The 18914-nt window shown below is 37.1% G+C and overlaps 1 protein-coding gene across 7 annotated transcripts in view; it reads right to left on the reverse strand.

The window, feature by feature from the left end:
• ABLIM1 (actin binding LIM protein 1) overlaps positions 1-10179 on the reverse strand; it is a 158739-nt gene extending 148560 nt beyond the window's left edge. For 2 of the 7 annotated variants that reach the window (XM_085319076.1, XM_085319075.1), the window contains exon 1: positions 9959-10175. In XM_085319076.1, coding sequence (XP_085175202.1) covers positions 9959-9998 — 40 coding nt within the window. In that variant the 5' untranslated portion in view covers positions 9999-10175. Of the gene's footprint in view, positions 1-9958 lie in introns of all 7 variants that reach the window. The other 5 variants (XM_085319079.1, XM_085319077.1, XM_085319080.1 and 2 more) reach the window with 5 other exon arrangements.
• Between the last annotated feature and the right edge of the window lie 8735 nt (positions 10180-18914).

Below are 18914 nucleotides of genomic sequence, written 5' to 3' on the forward strand. Positions count from 1 at the left end.
CTCTGTACTAGTACTACTAGAACGAGAAGTAACAATAAACCTTTACTGTGCAATCAACAAATTTCAAAAAAAAATAGCATACACTGAATAACAGCAAAGATTAGATCCCAAGGGCTAAACTCACAGCAGAAGAAATTTCTCTCCCTTCTCTCCAGCAACATCAAACTGGTTGTTTAGCTCATGAAAGACAAAAATGTATAGCACACTCATAATACTATCTTTAATTGCTTTTGTCATCAGAATTAAATTCTCTGCAGATGCATTTTAGTATAATTTTATTCTGGCATTGAAAAAGAAAATCAATAAATTGAAGTCAATCACCCCCACTCAGTGAAATCTTACTGTGAAGAAAAAGCAAAATAAAAAACAAACAGAAAATAAATTAAAATCAAACCAAATTTTCCTTTTTCCTCCTCATACCACTTCGGAGAATAGCACATTTACTACACAGTTTGACAGTTCCAAATAATATTTCATGGAGCTATCCAAGATGGCAGGACTATCTTCTCCAATTAAAGAGTTCTCACAGATACTGAGGATAAAAAGAGAAAAACTCTTCACAGAGCTAGAAAACAAGGAAGGATTGCAGCCTTAATACCCCAAAAAATAGAGTTATCCAGATGATTCTAAAAAAATAAATAAAACAGCAAGAGAGCAGAAAGATCATTCTAAATATCAAATTTTCACACTTAAAGAAACAAAAACTTTAAAGTTATGGTAAAATTATTCTATATATGTCTGACACAGCTTTGTTTTTGACTTTGGCCACATACAATTTACTTACTCAAGATTGCTGAGTGAAGTACAGAAGTACTTTGCTATTCATTGTAAACTGGAAGAAACAGCTCATCAGAATAACGGAGATTAAAAAGCACACTTAAATCGTAACTCATAGCTTTTGCACATCAAAATTAATACTGTTTCAAAAACACCTTTTCATTTTGTGCTTCTCATATGCAAATCTTCAAATAACTTTACCTAAATGTCCAAAACAGGCAGTCATCTTCTGGACATACTGACACAGGCCACTCTCACTGCAGGATTCCTCGGCAGGTACCTGTTCACTCATTTCTTCAGAGTGAATTACCTGCCTCTGCAAAGTCAACAGCTACTGGTTGCTTGAGAGATAATAAGACTATGGAGCTTTCTCTTCCAGCTTACCTCCATTAATAATTCAGGCACTACATAAAATCTGCTGAGCTCTAAAAACCGGTAGTGCAAAGCTACTTTGTGGCTTTTTAAGTAATTATGTCTTAGTCCTTAAAAAGTATCTCAGGTTATTATACTTCAATAGTTTACGGGCAGTATTTTCAAATTGCAACAAGATCCAGTCTCTCACTGCACAAAAGAAAATATATTTGGGCCAGTGTTCAGCTCATTTAAACATTTAACATATTCACCCAGCCCAAACTGAGGAGCAAAGCTACCACCATTATGAAAACATGTTACACTCCAAAAAGCAGACATGTCCAGCATACAGGAGTGGTCCTGTATAAGGATTTTCAGCCCCCTCATATATACCATATCCCAATCCTAAATGTTACATATTTTCTAGGGGTTAAAAATAAAAAAGAGCCCAAGTGCTAGCATCATCTTATTTTCTGGTACTTCCTAGCACAAGGTATTTCAAAAGAACTAAGGTACCACAGCCTCGAACAACAGGAGAGAGAACAGTGTGTGTCAGCTTACTCACTGGAGCATGAATCTAACCTAACCTTACGGGTATCCTGGCTTGCCTAACACGAGCAGGCAATGAGAAACTGAAACAGTAACCCACCGTGTAAATTTGCGAACACACTGAGGATCCTTGTTGCTTCTACTAGCAAGCATGGGGAAGTGGGCTGATTTCAACAGTAAGGGGAAAAAAGCCATGGCAGGCCATGGGTATGTTTCGCTTCTCAGAAAGGCACAGCAGTATCAGACTAACATAACCACAAGAAGAAAAGGATGAGAAAATGTTCTATAAATCACACAATCGATGTCTACCTACCTACCTAATTACAGAACAGCTTTGGGTATACATTTGTCTCAGGTGATCATTACAAGCAAAGAACAGGAGGTTCCTCGTAACAAACATGCTTCTTGCACACTGGTGCTTTTTCTCCTGCTCTCAGTGCCTATTGCTTCTTCACCAAGATCACATTAATTCATGAAAATATACTTTATAGTCATATAATGACTGCTGATACCCATATTGAGCACTGTTATTATTCTCAAGCAGCTTTTGGAAAAGATCTGTTAGTATATCAAGATGCAAATTTTATGCACAACAGATCAAAAAGCTTAGCTATTTCTATTTAATGCTATTTCAACAATTTCTTGTCTATAAAAGCAAAAGACCTATGTAAGCACACAGGGGCACTGCTATCTCTTATTGTGCTAAAAGCTCTCAAGAATCCATATAGATGTGAATTTTAAAGCTTCTGACAATGCTGGAGCTGTTTCATGAACATAAACATAGTAAACAGAAAAATGAATTAGCCATTCAGAAAAGTGGCAACAGGAAAAACCTAATTCTCTGTGTTCTTGCTCTCCATGCTCTAGAAGATTTTCTGATCTGAAGGTTTTATTATACTATCTCATTTTCTATTACATTTAGTATTAAGTTGTATGTCACATGTTAGAAACTGCAAAGCTACTTCTGGAACAGTTATTACACTTTTAGGTGGCCAAATTCAGATAACAGTACAAAGAACTACTCAATGGGATATAATGAAACAATCAACAATTTGCAAGTGTCTAGGTGACAAGTAGGAAGTCAAGTAGTAAAAGATCAATATTTTACACTACCTGTGGACATAGCAGAGTCAAGCAGTAGATGATACATGCTTTATGGAATCATACAAAATATCTGGCATGAGGAAGAAAAAAAAAAGCACAGAAGAATGCATGGTATCTTACTGGCATTCAGTTAGGATGTCTAAATTTGCCTTTGTTTTGTACTCGGTTACAACTGTTCCAAACTCTCCCTAAACTGTTAGCAAAGTATAGCAGTATAGTTCCACAACAGACTTGAATGTTATATATTCAGTTTTTTGAACTCTGTAATATGAGTAAACCAAACCCGTATTAACAAGAAGCCAAGTAAAACATTCCAACTTTAACAACCACAGTAAATTATTCTTCATTTTCCCACTATTCACTTGACAGTCATTTTAAGAAGAATCTCTGCTCTGCTAGTGATCTCTCTTTCCTGATTACTGATTGTAGGTAAATTTTCTGAATTTTGTATTTTCCACCTTTGTTTTCAAAACTAGATTAAAGACAAATCTTAAAAGAAAAACATTAACAAAGAGCATCACAAAAATGCTCTCCAGCATAGGGAATTCCTACATTATGGAGACAGAGGAAGCAGTAAACCCAACAGTTCATAGATCTCTAACAAGTCAGTTTAGTGGCTTCAATCCACACAAGAGAAAACAACATAACACTTTTACAGATCCTTCTTGGCTTTTTATGGTAGTGTTGACAGCACTCCTTAGGTAGCAGGACTTTGGTGATAAGTCCAAAATTATGAAAAGTAAACTTTGTGTAAGATAACCTATACTACTGCCTATGATAGAAGAAACATACAGCCCACAGACAAAGGGTGTCTATACTACTAAAAAAGGTGGAGATTGGCTAAGTATGGCTTATCAAAAAGGGCTAATTCAGCTTAAGGTGATATCAAAGGTAAAATAATTTATGCTATAACTCAGCTGAGCAACTCAGTAAAGAACTAGCCACTCCTAAAGGCTTGTTATCAAGCTGTTAAGATTTTGTCACCACTGCCCACTTCCATTAGAAGCATCTTTCTTTGCAGCACATGCAAAACACAGTAGTGAAGACTAAACAAGAAACTGAATTAAGTTCGAAGGTTGAATAGGATGGAGCCATGTTTATATCTTACATTGCATCACACATTTAACTCTTTCAAAAAGCATCTTGGGATCTCCCAAGCTGGCACTGAGCAAATGTAGTATGTTTTTATATATTTACAAACCATGCTGCATTTTGTTAAACTAATTCAGGAATAAGTAAGCGAATTTACTGATTTTTTTTTCTTGGTGTTCCTCCCGAAACACATGCAGCATTGCTTTTCCCTTTATTTCTTCTATAAAATTTGTTATCAAGAGAAAACACAAAAGAAAACGCTATCACGTTTCTATCTCAGGACTTAACTGAAGACCACATAGTGATAATTTCCTTTCCCAACTGATGACATTTGTAAAATCTTTCAGCTGAATTAAAGCATTGTGCTCAGCTTCCTGTTATCAACTATGTATGATAACTTTCACAGCACATGAGCCTTTGACAACAAAAGATCAGCTTTGCAGAGCATTGTAGAGCTGGACAGGCAGTGAAACAAGCTCTTAGGAATGCTTTTCCCTTTGCTGTAGTTTCAGAAACTGAATCTGATTCACTTCTCTAAACCCCAGCATCCAAGTTTATTCTTCAGTGAAGGAGTACATCTTAAGATTAAACATATAAAAATACCAAAACAGTATGTTTGAGATTACAGCTAACCATCTTTTTGTGGGGTACAAGAGAGAGATCAAGAGCCATCTTCCATCATGTACAATTATTAGCTGGGTTCAAACAGTACACAGTATATCAAGTACCCACTGAAATGTTTACACGATGTTAGAAAAAAAAAGGGGGGGGGGGTCAGTACAACAAATCGTACTATTTGTTGCCTTTGCAAGCTTTAAAACACCTTTCTCAAGCATCAAGTTTGGCCGTGGTCAGAGATCAGATACACATTCACTGGATGCAAAAGAATGACTTAAATCAGTTTCATAATCACACTGTCGCTATATTGGATAATCCACTTTCATTAACAATACTACAAATAAATAAACATAAACTGTTTTTAAAAAGCAGTTATTATCGCTTCTTTAAAAGCAACACACAAACCTCTTGTAAAACTGTGATTTCACCAACTGTAACAAAGTATTTGTTCATTCTATATTATAGTTCTATGAAACCTGGAAAAACAAAACAAAACAAAAACTGAGAACTGAAGCTGGGTCTATCAAAGGAACCAAGCTACTAAATGACTTAATTATACTCTTCTTATTATTGCAGTTTTGCATAAGAGTCAAATGAATTCTAGATACAACCATCCTTTAACCATAACAAAGATCACACACTTGCCTTGACCAAATTTTAGGAGTCCACAATGTTTTCTAGCACCTATGCCCATAGAGATTTTTTGYTGAGGTTTCTACTCTATTTACTACAATGCAGCTTCCTCACTATACCTGCTGCCATAACCCGCAAATTAAGTGTTGTTTCTGTGACACTACACCTGCAACGTTGACTTTACCTTTTTTAATTATTAAAGGCCTCAAAAGTAGGGTGTCCATTGAGATAAGTACCACCTTTTTGAAGTGTGACATGCTGTAAGCATGACATCAAAGAAAGCACCACTCCTCTTGTTCTATATTAAAATAACCTGGATATTATTGTACTCTCTCTTCTGAGAAGTCACATGATTAGAGAAATGCACGCAGCAACTTTACTCAAACACTGAAAAAGGAATTTTATTAAAGAGAGTCTCAGTTCACTGTAGAACTTGCTAAACATCTTAGTTTAACATTTGCCATTTTCCCATCACAGTGGATCTTCTGCTGCAGATGTGAAGAACCAGCACACATGATCTTAAATAGTTAAGTATTTCTTTGGCGCATCAAACTCTCATTGTCTCCAACATGGAAGCCATTCTTGGAGCATGGCATAACGCTAAAGGACTAACATTTGCAGTTCTACTGCCCCTCCCAGCTCCAGTGAAGCCCCAAAACAGATTCTTTCTGTGTGCTCCAAGCACTAATTTAGGTACCTAACAGAAGCTGGAACAAACTTTTTGTCAATGCCTGTCAAAAACAAAACTAAGAATAGGAGGCTGCCTTTCAATATAGTGGAAAACATGGCACTGCCACAGGACACCAGAAATGACACCGGATCAGCTCATCACTGCCAACATTCCTACTAAAAGCAGCTTTAAATATGCTGTGTTGGCTAATCTTTGTTTTGTAATCAAATAAATCCTACAACACTGCAGAACCCTTCCTTTCATGGTCAGTACTATCCTCTGGTTAACACATCAGCAGCGCACACGCGTACAAGTGACGGAAAGCTCTATTGTAAACTAAATGACTGTCACTTAAGCAAAATTATGTCTTTATTACTAGCTCATGCTTACACAGGTATTATGTTCTGTACAGGCAGAGATGAGGCTGGACATGTCTGTCTCAAACACACTGATGGAACAGAAGATAGACTTAAGGAACTTAGTTCATTCATGACATACAGCATAAAAAAAATTAGCATTCAGAAAATTGAAGTTTTTGTCCTTTTGAGTGTCCCATGGCTTTACTTTGCAGAGATGACAATTTGTTTTTTCTTGATAGTCAAGAAAAAACAAAAATTGGCACCAATAGAAAAAGCAAAAATCATAGAAACACATAAAATTTCCAGAGCTGACAGGACACTAAAATGGGGAAACATGCCCTTGACTTGAAGGCACAGATACAGCTGGTTTGTTCTTTACCAGCAGCGCTCAACACAAAACAGGCCTTATCTTACCATATTTCCCTAACAGGTAGAACATTGTGCAGCTGTGCCTATCAAATACTGTGAGAGTTATTCCCAGATGGCATTAACTCAAGAGTCTTGATCCAGCAGTGGAAGTGGAGCACATTTAGCCTCTAGTAAGCTTACAATTTTGGAATAAAACATAGGAAACAAGGTCTTGTGTGACCAGGAAAGTCATCCCAGTAAACTATGGGAAGGGAGCATGAGTCAACAGGAATAGCTACAAAGAAACCTAAGATCACTGTGCAGTCTGCTTGTCTGATATTTACCTTATAATGTATGCAATAATGATTTACAGCAGTATTTCTTCAGCAATAAATTCTTGATCTTATCCTGTCACTGCCTGAGCAGATGCCATCTAGCAAGGCTATTTCTTTTTGCTAGTTAAGATCACATGAGTCTACAGTTACTGAACAAGTAGCTGTTCCAGCAGGAGAATATTCAACAAAAGGTTGTTTTATTTTAAGAAGAAATATTCTATGGCTAAAGTATAATTTAAAGTTAAGATAGCCCTTGCCACCTTCGAGAGATAATCTGTTCCGGCTGCATGCTTAATCCTCATCACAGTTTCTATACTTCCTGGTACTTAAGTGCATTTAAATGTCTGCAGTTACTCACTCCACAGTGAGAGCTTCGATTCTGCAGTTTTTTTTAAAGAGACTGCAAACAAGTACAACTAGTGCAGATTACGATTTTTTCTTTCTTTCTTTTTTTTTTTAAGTGTATATACTCCTTTAGTCTAAGACAAAAGTTTAATTTTATTTGGGCTATAACTGTGGTACTTGTTCAATTTACAGATTTACTAATGACATAGATCGATGACAAAAAAATATTTTTCAATTTACAGACTTTCCAAGTTCTGCTCATCATGTCTCTAGTATTTAGATTCTCTAACGGTCTTCATATATTTCAGTAGGAATTTGATTTAGGAACAGTCGTGTAATTGACAATAGCGAAAAAAGAGAGAGAAAGGAAAAAAAAAAAAAGTAGGCAAGCCAGCCTGGCTGCGCTAATTAAAATTGACTGATGAACTTCTAGCAATAGTCAGCAGCATTTTCAGATGAATCAGTTAGAACAGGTGCTGACCACCACAGGATTTGTCAGTAAAATACTTTATGTTTTAAAATGTTATGCATATTTTCTGACTGAACATAGCTGGTAGCTTCAAGTTATTTTCTTTTTAACTATGAATGAGTTACAAGCTAGTCCACTATTCTGTAGCAGTTCTCTGTTTGTTTTGGACTTTTTTCCCATGCTTCCACTTTCTTTGGAATCCAAACCCTCCCAGTACTTCTACTAGAGTCAATTAATTGATTCTGAAGAAGTTAAAAATTTCAGTTCTCCAGCTGCTTATAGGACCATCATCAAAATAAAGTCTGGCCTTTAGATTCAAAACAGCCATGTGACAAAAGGAAGTAGCAAATCATTTTTCTACAGTGTGAAAAACAGCACATGAAACTGAATTAAAAGCAAAAGTAAGAAAAATCTGTTGTCATTACTTTAACGAAATGACAAGCATCACAATATCTGTATATATTACACTTCAAAATGCCTAGACTCTCAACTTCTTGCTAATGCGAGGAAAAAGAAAATTCAAATATCGTCAGTAGAAGGGAAAAGCAATCATGCTCTCCCCTCCCTTATCAGGAGTTTATCTACTAGGATTCAACAGTGAGAATAGATTTCCTTCTTGACACAAGAGTTCATCTGCACTAGCCAAAGCAGGCAGAGGTATAATCAAGGCTTCCCTCATTTTCAGTGTGTGTGTTCAGGAACAGAGAACAAGACATTCAGTCTAATATCCACTGGACTTGGACAAAATGTTCATTTGATCAGTAAGTTCATGTAATAGTATGGCAGGTTCCCACATCGCAACAGTATAGAAATATCTTATTTTAACTGAATACTAACATCTAATACTTCTCTGCAGATATTTTCATATACATTCAAAAATGTATATGAGCTAGTTTTTTTTTTTTTTTGCTATTATAAACAGCTGTTAGAAGGTTGGGTTTCTTTTTTTGATGGTTTTTTTTAAGGTAAAGTGAAACATTTCATAAATAGATGTACAGAGCTCTTTAATATGTACACCTACACATTTTTAAAGTGCCAGACCTATAAAAATAGATCTGAGTAAGATGTTACCTTTAAGTGGCAAGCATTGGATTGGACAACACGAAGAAAAAAAAAATGAAGTTCCACTTCTGCTACTTCTAACCCCTGAAGTCAAATGGGTCCCTGAAGGTCTTATTTGCCTCTGCAAGCAGAACAGAATAAACAAGTGCAGCAACCACCCACACTTGCATTACTAAGAAAGCTAAATACATCTTTTAAATATGTATTTTTAATTACACCTCTTCCCTCTTGCCCCCATGCCTTTTTCCAAAATTCTRATATTAAAAAAGAGAAATAATTATTAAGTGAGGTACGCTTTGCAGGCCTCTTAGATGCAAGGAGTACCCCCTTCGTATCATATTATGTAACTTACGACCAGAACTGTGCTGACTGTTCTTTTGGTGTTTAGAAGCAAGGTGCTTTGAGTCTCATTTCTCAGTAGCTCCTTGCAGGTTGCTACATGCAGGTATTCTGTGCTGTATGTAGTCATACCTGCAGCACCTTTAAACAAGGAAAGCACTGCTTCCCAGCAATAGCTGCTCAACATCCTGCAACCTGCCTCTCTATGCAAAAACACACACAAGTGACAGACAGTCCTACGACAGCCAAGAGCTTGTAGGTGTGCTTAGTCAGTAAGTCACGCGTTGTATAACAATGTCTCCTCAGGATAAATTCTTAAGAAAAGCTGCTCTCAACAGCACCCTACAACAAGATTAGTTACCAGCTTTTCAGTCAAAGCATTAATTAATAATACTTTGAACTTCTATGTTATCTTCCATTACAAAAGAATTCTTTAAGAATGTACAGAAACCAGATCACAGCAATAACGTACTGTCATCCTCTTTAGTCAAAAAACAAACTGCAAAACAAAGCAGTGAAGTAGCTCTCACAAAAACACACATGGAGTCAGAGCTGGATTAAAGAGACTTCAGCTGTTATCCCACTGAGCTATGCTCCCGTTAAAAAATTCAGTTCAGAGGAGAAACACGTGCGTGCAYGCACAGGCTGTTCAGCCACACAAAGTCCACTTTTCACAAAAAAAAACCCAGCAGGCTGGGAAGGTGGTTCACTCTTTCTTCAGCAAAGATAAACAAACTAAACTAAAGAAATTGCTCCATCAACAAACATCCCCAGTTCAATCCAACAATTTCCTCAGCTTGTTTTCCTTCTGTAACTAAGTTCCTTCTAGAACTAATGTCCTGTGGATGGTTTAACCTATATGATTTATTTATAAAGATTTACATAGCAGAACTAGCCCAGGACAAACCTTTGTTGTTTGCGGAGCTCTGATGTATTTGTAGTTCCATTCGTAGTCTCAAGCTGTAAAGTTTCTAGACCTCAGAACTACAGTCTTTCAGAGYAAGGAGATGACAAGCTGGAGGAACAACACAGATCCTTCAGTGATGGCTCACTTTATGGCTTTACTCCTAGTATTTCCTGGGCTGAGCATTACTGAAGGGAGTGGCCCTGGCAAACTGGGTGCGTCTATGTTCCCAAATAGTTTAAAGGAAGAGTGAATATTTTCCTCTAGATATCCCATTAGTCATTTGGATTGTGGTATGTTGTCTTTCAAACAGTGAGATTTTCCAATGTATCAATCATCTCAAAGTAGCTGCTATCGCTGATAACTTTCTTTTTCAGACAAAGAGCTCCTAACCTGCCTCAAAAACTGACTGCAAACAACAAACTTGTGCCCTRTGACTGTTTCACTTCTATTTTAATCTCTCTTCTCACTCCACTGCTTTACTTATACGCATTTATTGTGCCTAAGTAAAGGAGTAAGAGCCAGTGTATCATGAGGATAAAGTTCTTGCTTTCCCAATTCCCCCTTCCCATGGCAGGGAAGCCAAAGCCCCATGTATCTTCTCTAGGYTCCCACAACACTCCTCTCTGAGGGAGAAGATTAGAAAGACCATAAGCATAGACTTCCAGGCACTTCCTTCTACACAAGTGCACATACCACGAGACAAACTATTTCATAAACAATTGAATTAATGGATCTTGGTTTCTGATAGATTTGCGTCCAACATCCTCAACATCCATGAGGTCTACCCTATCTCCTGTGCAATAACATTCCCAGAAATATTTTCAGTTCCTTCCCTTTCATCTGCTTTCCCCAATCCTCTCCAGGCCTTTTACATCCTTCTACAGTATGCTTAACTGTTTCCCTTAAATGCTTCAGTATCTTTGACTTCTTCCCATACCTCCTGAATTGCACACTACTCTCTTGGCTTTCTCCTGCACCTCCGCTACTGGTGAGTGCCCTCTGAGTGTCACCCTTCCCCCTCTGCCAGATCCACGGTTGGAACTGACCCACAGGTCTTTTGCATGGAAGAGGGAGAGAAGGAAGAATGATGGAATTGTTTAAGCCTCACATCCTAGGAAACGAGACCAAAAAACAGCCAAGCACAAGAGACAGAAGCTGACAACTTGCAGCCTGAAGACCTCTTCAGACTATACTTACTGTAGTCTGTACACACTACGGACTGAGAGATTCTGTTGTATCAAGAATCTAATTTTCTCCCTAAGATTTTACTTCATGTAACAAAAAAMCTACTTCTCTTCTAAATACGCATGAAAGGGTGCCTGAAAAAATGCATGACATGCTAGGTTCTTGCGTAGAAACAGCTAGATCCAAATTTTGGCCAATGATCTTCAAGGATTAAATCAGACATTTAATTTCCTGACCTCTTAACTTACTTTTCTCTACATTGAACTGTGACCTTCTGAGACAGCTTGTTAAAAATACAGTCATGCACACACATATATAGATATACAGACACAGAATTTGGTCTCTCTGCCTTTATTCTCAGTCTGGCATTCTCCTCCTCTGGCTTTGTACATTTTATTTGCTGCCAAGTTAAGTTTAGTGCAGGACAGGGCGTTCACTAACTTTAGACTTGTACCGTGCCTGACTGAAAAATGATTAGCTCATCAGAAATAATGCTCTCTCTTTGGCCCCACTGTGTTTTTTAATAATCAAAGCATCCTGCATATTAATTATTGTTGTCACCACTGTTATGTGGTAGACATATAATTATTCTGGTTCTAGAGCCAAAAAAGATTAAAGCATTCCCAGGAGGTGTTGACCATTAGCATTTATATACAGCTACTCTTCTCCTAGGAACAAAGTCTCAGATGCAACTGTAAAGAGGAGTTTCGTAGGTCTAGAAATAAGTTCTTTATCATCATTAAGAAACATTTCTGTAGCATGCCACTGCGATGTATGCAGTTAACCACATTTATATCTTTTTTGCTTAGGGAAGAGATGAGAGAGATGACGACAATGATTCAATATGCATCTACATATTGTACGTGCCTGTATGCTCACACTAGCTGTATTACTAGTTGCCATTGTATTAGAGGCTATATTTGAGCCACGTTTTAACCTAAGTATTCTATATGGCTATGTATGAACATTCATATCCCCTCTCTAATGTAAGCTGACTATAAACTGATTTTCATTTATGCTAAATTAACTGACCATATCTAGTAGTTTAGCACAGCATGTAAAAAATGGTCAATGCTTGCATGTTGCACAAGTTTTAAATTTCATCTCAATAATTTCTGTATACCTTCCTAACATTGAAGGTCTAGCTTCTAGAAACTTTGGAGAAAGAATCTGAAATGTACCTGCATGCTGTCATAAACATGTATGTTGTTCTCACRAAAAAAATATGCAAGTCTCTCCAAGTGACAAGACTTTGAAAGACTAGTGTATTTCACTTAGCAGAGAGATGTTTTTGTTGGCTATTAAAGCTCAGCAGAGACATGCTGGCTATTAGCTTTCCAGTAACTTCATCTGGACGTAGCTTACTCCATCCTACACAGTTCTCATGACTACGATAGTTCCTACAAAGTGCCTGAGCATAATCAGTCCCAGCACTGCAAGAGCTATGCAGACCTACACTGGTATCAGAAGAACAGAAAAATCAGCGATCTTTATGACTACAGCACACAGGCAAACAATATGAYATTTTTTAAATTTAAGACCTTGTTCATGTGATCTCCATTTTCTTTTAATGCTTTTTTTCCCCCCAGACTTCATGTAATCCTAACAGAAGCACCTCTAATCACAAACTACCTGCTATTAGAAAACATACAGATCAAGAGTGTTAACAACAAATCTTCAGAGAGCCACAGCTTCATGAGGCAGCAAAATCCTGTTGCATCTAGGGGGAAACACACAAGAAATCACTCTTGCTTCTTTGAGTTTCCAAAGCAGTTCTTACCAGACGACACTGACCATATTAGCTCAGTGTGCTGAGGTTGAGGGAGCCCTGGAGGATTCTCTCCTTCGGGAGATATTATTCACAGATGAGAAACCAAAACACTGGGCAAAGTGATTTGTCCATGATCACAAAAACCAGTGTCCAATTTAGAAGTTGAGCTTAGTGAGATCCAATCCAGTGGCCTAACTATTCAAACTTCTCTTTAAAGAAGAACATTAAAAAATTGGACTTTGAAGATGACCAATGAGCTCTTTTCATAAGGAAATTAAGTTACTCTATTCTTTCATGGCTTTCCTCCTTATTTTGTCTCACTCCAAGTTTCACATAGTAAAAATTTCACCTATACATTCCTTGCAGGTGATACAGATGTAGTAGTTCCACCAGGGCTGGTTCACAAGTGACAACAACAGAACCAATAGGTCACAGGATGACAATTACAAAGAGAGTCTTCCTTGGTACTTCAGTAAACCATGTCCCTCATCTCCCAGACTCCTGATTGCTAGTAATTCTCCTTTTCATTTACTGCTTCCAGTGATGATCCTTCTAGATTTTTTCCCCATCCTGTGAAATTATTGCATCACTGTCAGTGCCTCTGTCTCGCATCAAAAACAAATTTACAATAGTTACCTTAGAACTTATGCACAGCAATTATTTTCCAGTGTAACTGCTTAGAACAAGTGTTACGCCATGTATTCTGTGCTTCAGAAAAACGGAGCTTTATAGRCATAACAAACAGCCAGGGAAACACTCCTTTCTTGTGCACTGCTAATTACATTCTAATTATAGCATTTTACATGCATTTATACATCTTTCATCCTAATACATCCTACAGCACTTTGTAAACTGTCACAGGGATTTAAAAGGAGGCCTACATTAACACAGAACTGCTAACATCCATCGTTGCACCCCATAAATAAATACGAGAGCTATTTGGGCCAATAGCAGAACTGCAAACCTCTGTAGTTAGAAAAAGACCTTCCCTTCCCTGTTAGACATCATTTGAAATTCCTGCATATCCATTTCATTTGATGATCTCAATGTTTTGAAAACATTAACTAACTTGCACAATATTCTAACTAGGTAAGCCATACACAAAGACATAAAATCTGCAATGCCTCTGCTAGTAGTCAGGACCTAGTGCTTAAGGCAAAAAGAATATGAACCAGGACAATTATTAAGTAATCCTTCTAGATTCTCTCCCACTTTGCAGCAACATGGTGATTTAGCTGGAAACTGCCACCAGATCTGTGTTTAACAACTACTAACACAACTATTATCTACATTTTTTCCTAATTCCTATTGGAATATCTCCCTCCTTTTCATTGCCCTACACACTGCAGTAGTGAACACCGACCTGTAGTCCAGTGCTGTACAAAGAAACACTTCCAAAATAGCTTTGTTTATTTTTAAGCCTGTTATCTGCTGATTTTATCATGTTGAGGCCACAGATCTTACATCCTTGGAGGAGGGGAGAGGATGGGGAGGAAGAAAAAGCAGTATACTCATAGTCCACATACTTTCTCTGAACAGAGATTTTAGAAAAAAATTATCACATTTCTCAACACCAGGCAATTCTATATATAGGTAAACAAACACGGAAGCCAAACTTTTCCAACAAAATAATCTCAAACAAGACTTTTATATCCGTTTTTACCATTTTTTGGTTGGTTGGTTGGTTGGGATTTTTTGAAGTGAAAGGCAAAGACAAGTGAATTGGAGTTGCAGCCATTTGGGTCCTCTGCAAGAATACAAGCTGTTTATATTTAGATGCCTAATCTTAGGCACCTAGCGTTGAAAATTCCACCCAGAGAAGCCAAGTCACTTTCTGAGGTCACCCACTAAGCTTAGTGACAGGCCTAATGAAAGAGTGCAGGCCTCCTGGACCTTAAAATCTTTCGCAGAAGACAAAGAGAAGGAGTAAACTCCCCAACATATCTATGAAAAATGGTGGAGGCCAATTCAATTCTACTGGGATTGCAATGTATACTTTCAAGAAATGCAAATATTGCAATTGTGATACGTGGCATTTTAAATAGTTCCTAAGACTAAAACGTCAGTCTCCTATTACGCTTCATTTAAAGATTTACTTAACAATTTCATCTTTTCTTAACCTAAGCTAAGTGTTTGCAGATCTAGAATAGTGTGCAACCTCCCTCTGTGCTTTTCCACACTCAAATGTAGCCTGGGAACTTACTGATACCAATTGCTTTCCCCTGACTTGGCTCTGAACTCAGGCGCCAAGCAGCGGATTACAAATGGATAACACGCAGATAAAATGTTTGGCAGCCACTTGACTGTCATATGCTTTCTGTTGCCAAGAAACAAAACAGAACGTATTAAAATCATCTCATCAATTAAATTTTCTATAACTGTTTTTTATTGGTATTGTGTTGGTTAAGCAAATGCTTTTTCTTTCAGAAGAGAAGCGTGTTAGTTTAAGGAATGATATTTATTACCATCAGCAGCTGGCATCCAACAGATCTCTACAATAAATAACTCGGGGCCAGAGCCTTAGCTAGTGATGGTTGATTTTGCTCCTTGATATTAACAAATAACCTTTTTGAGAAACATGATGTCAGTGCATCAGTTTACACCATCTGAGAGTATGAATCCTAATTTCTTGTCAGTCTTTTTCCTTCAACTTAATCACTCAGGGGAGTTACTAAATGTTGCAGTATAGTAGTGAAATCTTGGTCTGTTGTTTCAATCTTTGCCTTCCAAAAACTACTATAGAGATCTTTCTGAATGGTCCTAATTTTGATAAAAGCCTGCTTGAAATTTCAATCCACCTTCCAAACAATTCTCAAGGAAGAYCCTCTGCCACTGACAGATTATTTACATTTTTGATTTTTTCAAGGATGACTCTTATTTAACCCTCACATAAGTCAGCTGACGATTAAACGAAAGGAATTGTTGAAGGATTAATTTACAATGAAGAATAGCTACAAAGACATGAAATCAGATTGACAGAAAGCAAAAAAAWTGGTTTCAGTTGCATTCAGTAAAGTCTAGACCTGTAAACACTGTACATGAAAGGAAACTCACTGATACTCATGCATTAATTTTGCACCTATGCATGTTTGCTATGCAATTTTTTTAAAAAAAGAAAAAGATAAGAGTTTAGAGAGTGCTTCTATTTTCCCCATTTGTTTTTTTTTTCTTTTATGTCATGGAAAATTGGTTTCTTTTGTTCTGAGTGCTGTTCAGAATGAGCCATAATTATGTTAATGCAGTCCAAAGAGATATAGAAAAATAGAGAATCAAAAGTTGACTTTCTTTATAAAAAGGGCACGAAAACATAGAGATTACTAACCCCCAGCATAAACAGTGTCAGACAGAAGAAAGTCTTGCAGATGTTCTCCTTTAGCATCAACACATGTGGCATTATCAATGTCAGGATTTTTAATGCAATTCAGAACTCACTGTTAGTCCAGAAATATAACTCCTCAACCTGTGATATGATATACCAGAAAGTGAACAATACTCAGAAGTCTGGGCATCTGAGACTGTTTCCATTCTCAGCATCAGGCTTCACACAACCTGGTGGGAGTCTTTAAAATGGAGGAGTTACTTAACTTACCAATGTCTTTGTGATATTACATCTTTTGCATGAATGTACAGCATATACTATTCAAATTTCTTAAAAAAATAAATAAAAACCCTCTCTCAAAAAACAAACAAACAAACAAAAAACAACAGTGGACTCCACTATTCTTATCTGTAAGAAGTTCAGGTGTAGACCTGAACATAAAAATATCACACCAGAACACCAGAATGGTAGGAATAACTTTCCAGCGTATCAGGTTCAGCCATCAGCAATCTATCACATCATACAGCTCCTTACATAACCTGATTAAGTTCCAACCTAAAACTAGTAACCTCTACAACTCCCACTGGAAAGCTGGGCTAGGGATTCGCTTTCTTCTAGCTCCCGTAATAAATTATTAATGGATTATTTCTGAGCATTCTTCCTTGTGACAGTGCCACCCACTCAATAAAACAGCTCTTCTCCCTTCAYCAGTGCTTATACTTTGGATATATGTACTGATAGGTACCATATTTTCTCTCAGCATCTTTTGTGTTAGTCTGAACCAACACATACTTGTTTAGAGATCTAGACAAGTATATGCCTGCCACCATCCTGCCATCAAACAAGGCATCATCATTTTCCTCCACAGCCACTTCGGCACCGGTAAACTCCTACTGTACAGCAAAAATGGCTCTTCTTAGTCCTCAAGTATACAAAAATCCCTTAGTACAACCAAATTTCATTCCATTTCTATGACTTGCTCTAAACACCTCCGTAGAATACTCTCCACTTACACTGAACATCCATCCCAACTTTGTCACCTGTACACTTCATTAGCAGATGTCTATGTTTTTCTTGCCCACCTCAGTTTCTGTATGAGCCTCAGTTTCTTCCACCTTAATTAGTAATTTCTCAAGAACAAACATTCAAGTTTAGAGATTTTTGTATTTCATCTGCCCTGTTTTATACTAGCACGTCAAAGACAACCCCTCATCAGTCACTCCTGCACTAAACTGTTCTGTTGGTTCAAATGGAGTCAAAAGCATTCTGTATCTACCRTAAAAAAACCAATGGTTAAGTTCTGTCATTAAGAATTTGTTCAAATGAGCGCTGAATTCAGCTGACATCCTCTWCATTTCCAGAATAGCCATAACATTGTTTCATGAGAAAACAAGAAGTGTAGCCATTTTGATCTCTACTTTTATAATATGCACAGGCTTCTACTGAAGTTAAGACATCTTTGACCTAGAGTCAGAAACACTAACATTCCTGTAACAATTGACACTGGTATCAATTTATAATCTGAACAAGATAACAGATGGGGAAAAAAAGCAGAGAGCAGGCAAGAAAGAGCGAAACAGAGCGAGCGAGAAAGCAAGCGCGCGCAAAAGAGCAAAAAAGAGTGAGCAAAAGCGCATGCGCAAGAGGGAGAGGGAGAGAAAGAGAGGGAGAAATTAATTTGTCTAAATTTGCATACCACAGACTAGTAGCAAAGCCAGAAAGAGGATCTAGACATTAGAATATTCCAGGTAGGAACCCATTAGACGGTTTTATTTATTTATTTATTTAAGTACAGTTGCATCTAATGAGACTACTTAACATGACAACAGATGAACAATGTAGGAAAGTTAAAAAATAATTCTGTGTCTCTCCTCACGATACATACTGCTTAGATAAATCACAAGTGTATCTGAAGAACCAAGATTCAAAAACAGGCAAAAAGCGTAAATCTAAAATAGTTAAAAGGCCTTTACATTACTCCATATGCTTTAAGTTTATAGCATAATTGAGAGGGAAAAAATGAATGAAAAAATATTAAATGATGTCTTCCATTATTCTTTGCTGCAAGGCAATCTATCATAGCCCATCTGACTGCATTGAAAGTTTTTCATTAAAATTTTATTACTACTGATAATTCTATGTATGAGCTGTGACTCTAGACCAAAAAAAGCTTTCCTTCTTAATGCAATAATTAAAGCAAAGTAGCATAGACACTTACAAAAGACCATGAAATTTAAGGACAACCTTGACTTCAACAGCAGTCTAGGCAAAAGCCTCTATGAAAATACTATGATGCCAACCACTAGTGAATCTGAGAAAATAAAACATTTTGTTAAAATAAGTAAAAAAAACAGGAAGTGCTACCATAGTAGGCCTCAGGAGTGTCTGCACATAGTTCACCTATGAAATAAATGATGAAGAATCTTAAATAGTCAGAAACATGCAGGATTAAAATCAATAGAGGTTGCTGCGTCAAAAAGGAGGGAGAATTATTMTTTGCTTAACCATGTTCACATGCTTTTTTATCAGTAAGTTTTATTTAGAAGGACAATGACCTTTATTTAGTAGGGCAATGACATTTCCATCTAGTTACTTAAAACACATAAGGGGGTTCCTTGCAGAATCACCTCTTCCGTTCATTATATTTGAAAGGCCTGCTATATGCAATATCTAACCAACAG

This window comes from Rhea americana, unplaced genomic scaffold, assembly GCF_003343005.1.
Source record: "Rhea americana isolate MKP2758 unplaced genomic scaffold, rheAme1 scaffold_57, whole genome shotgun sequence".
Lineage (NCBI taxonomy): Eukaryota > Metazoa > Chordata > Aves > Rheiformes > Rheidae > Rhea > Rhea americana.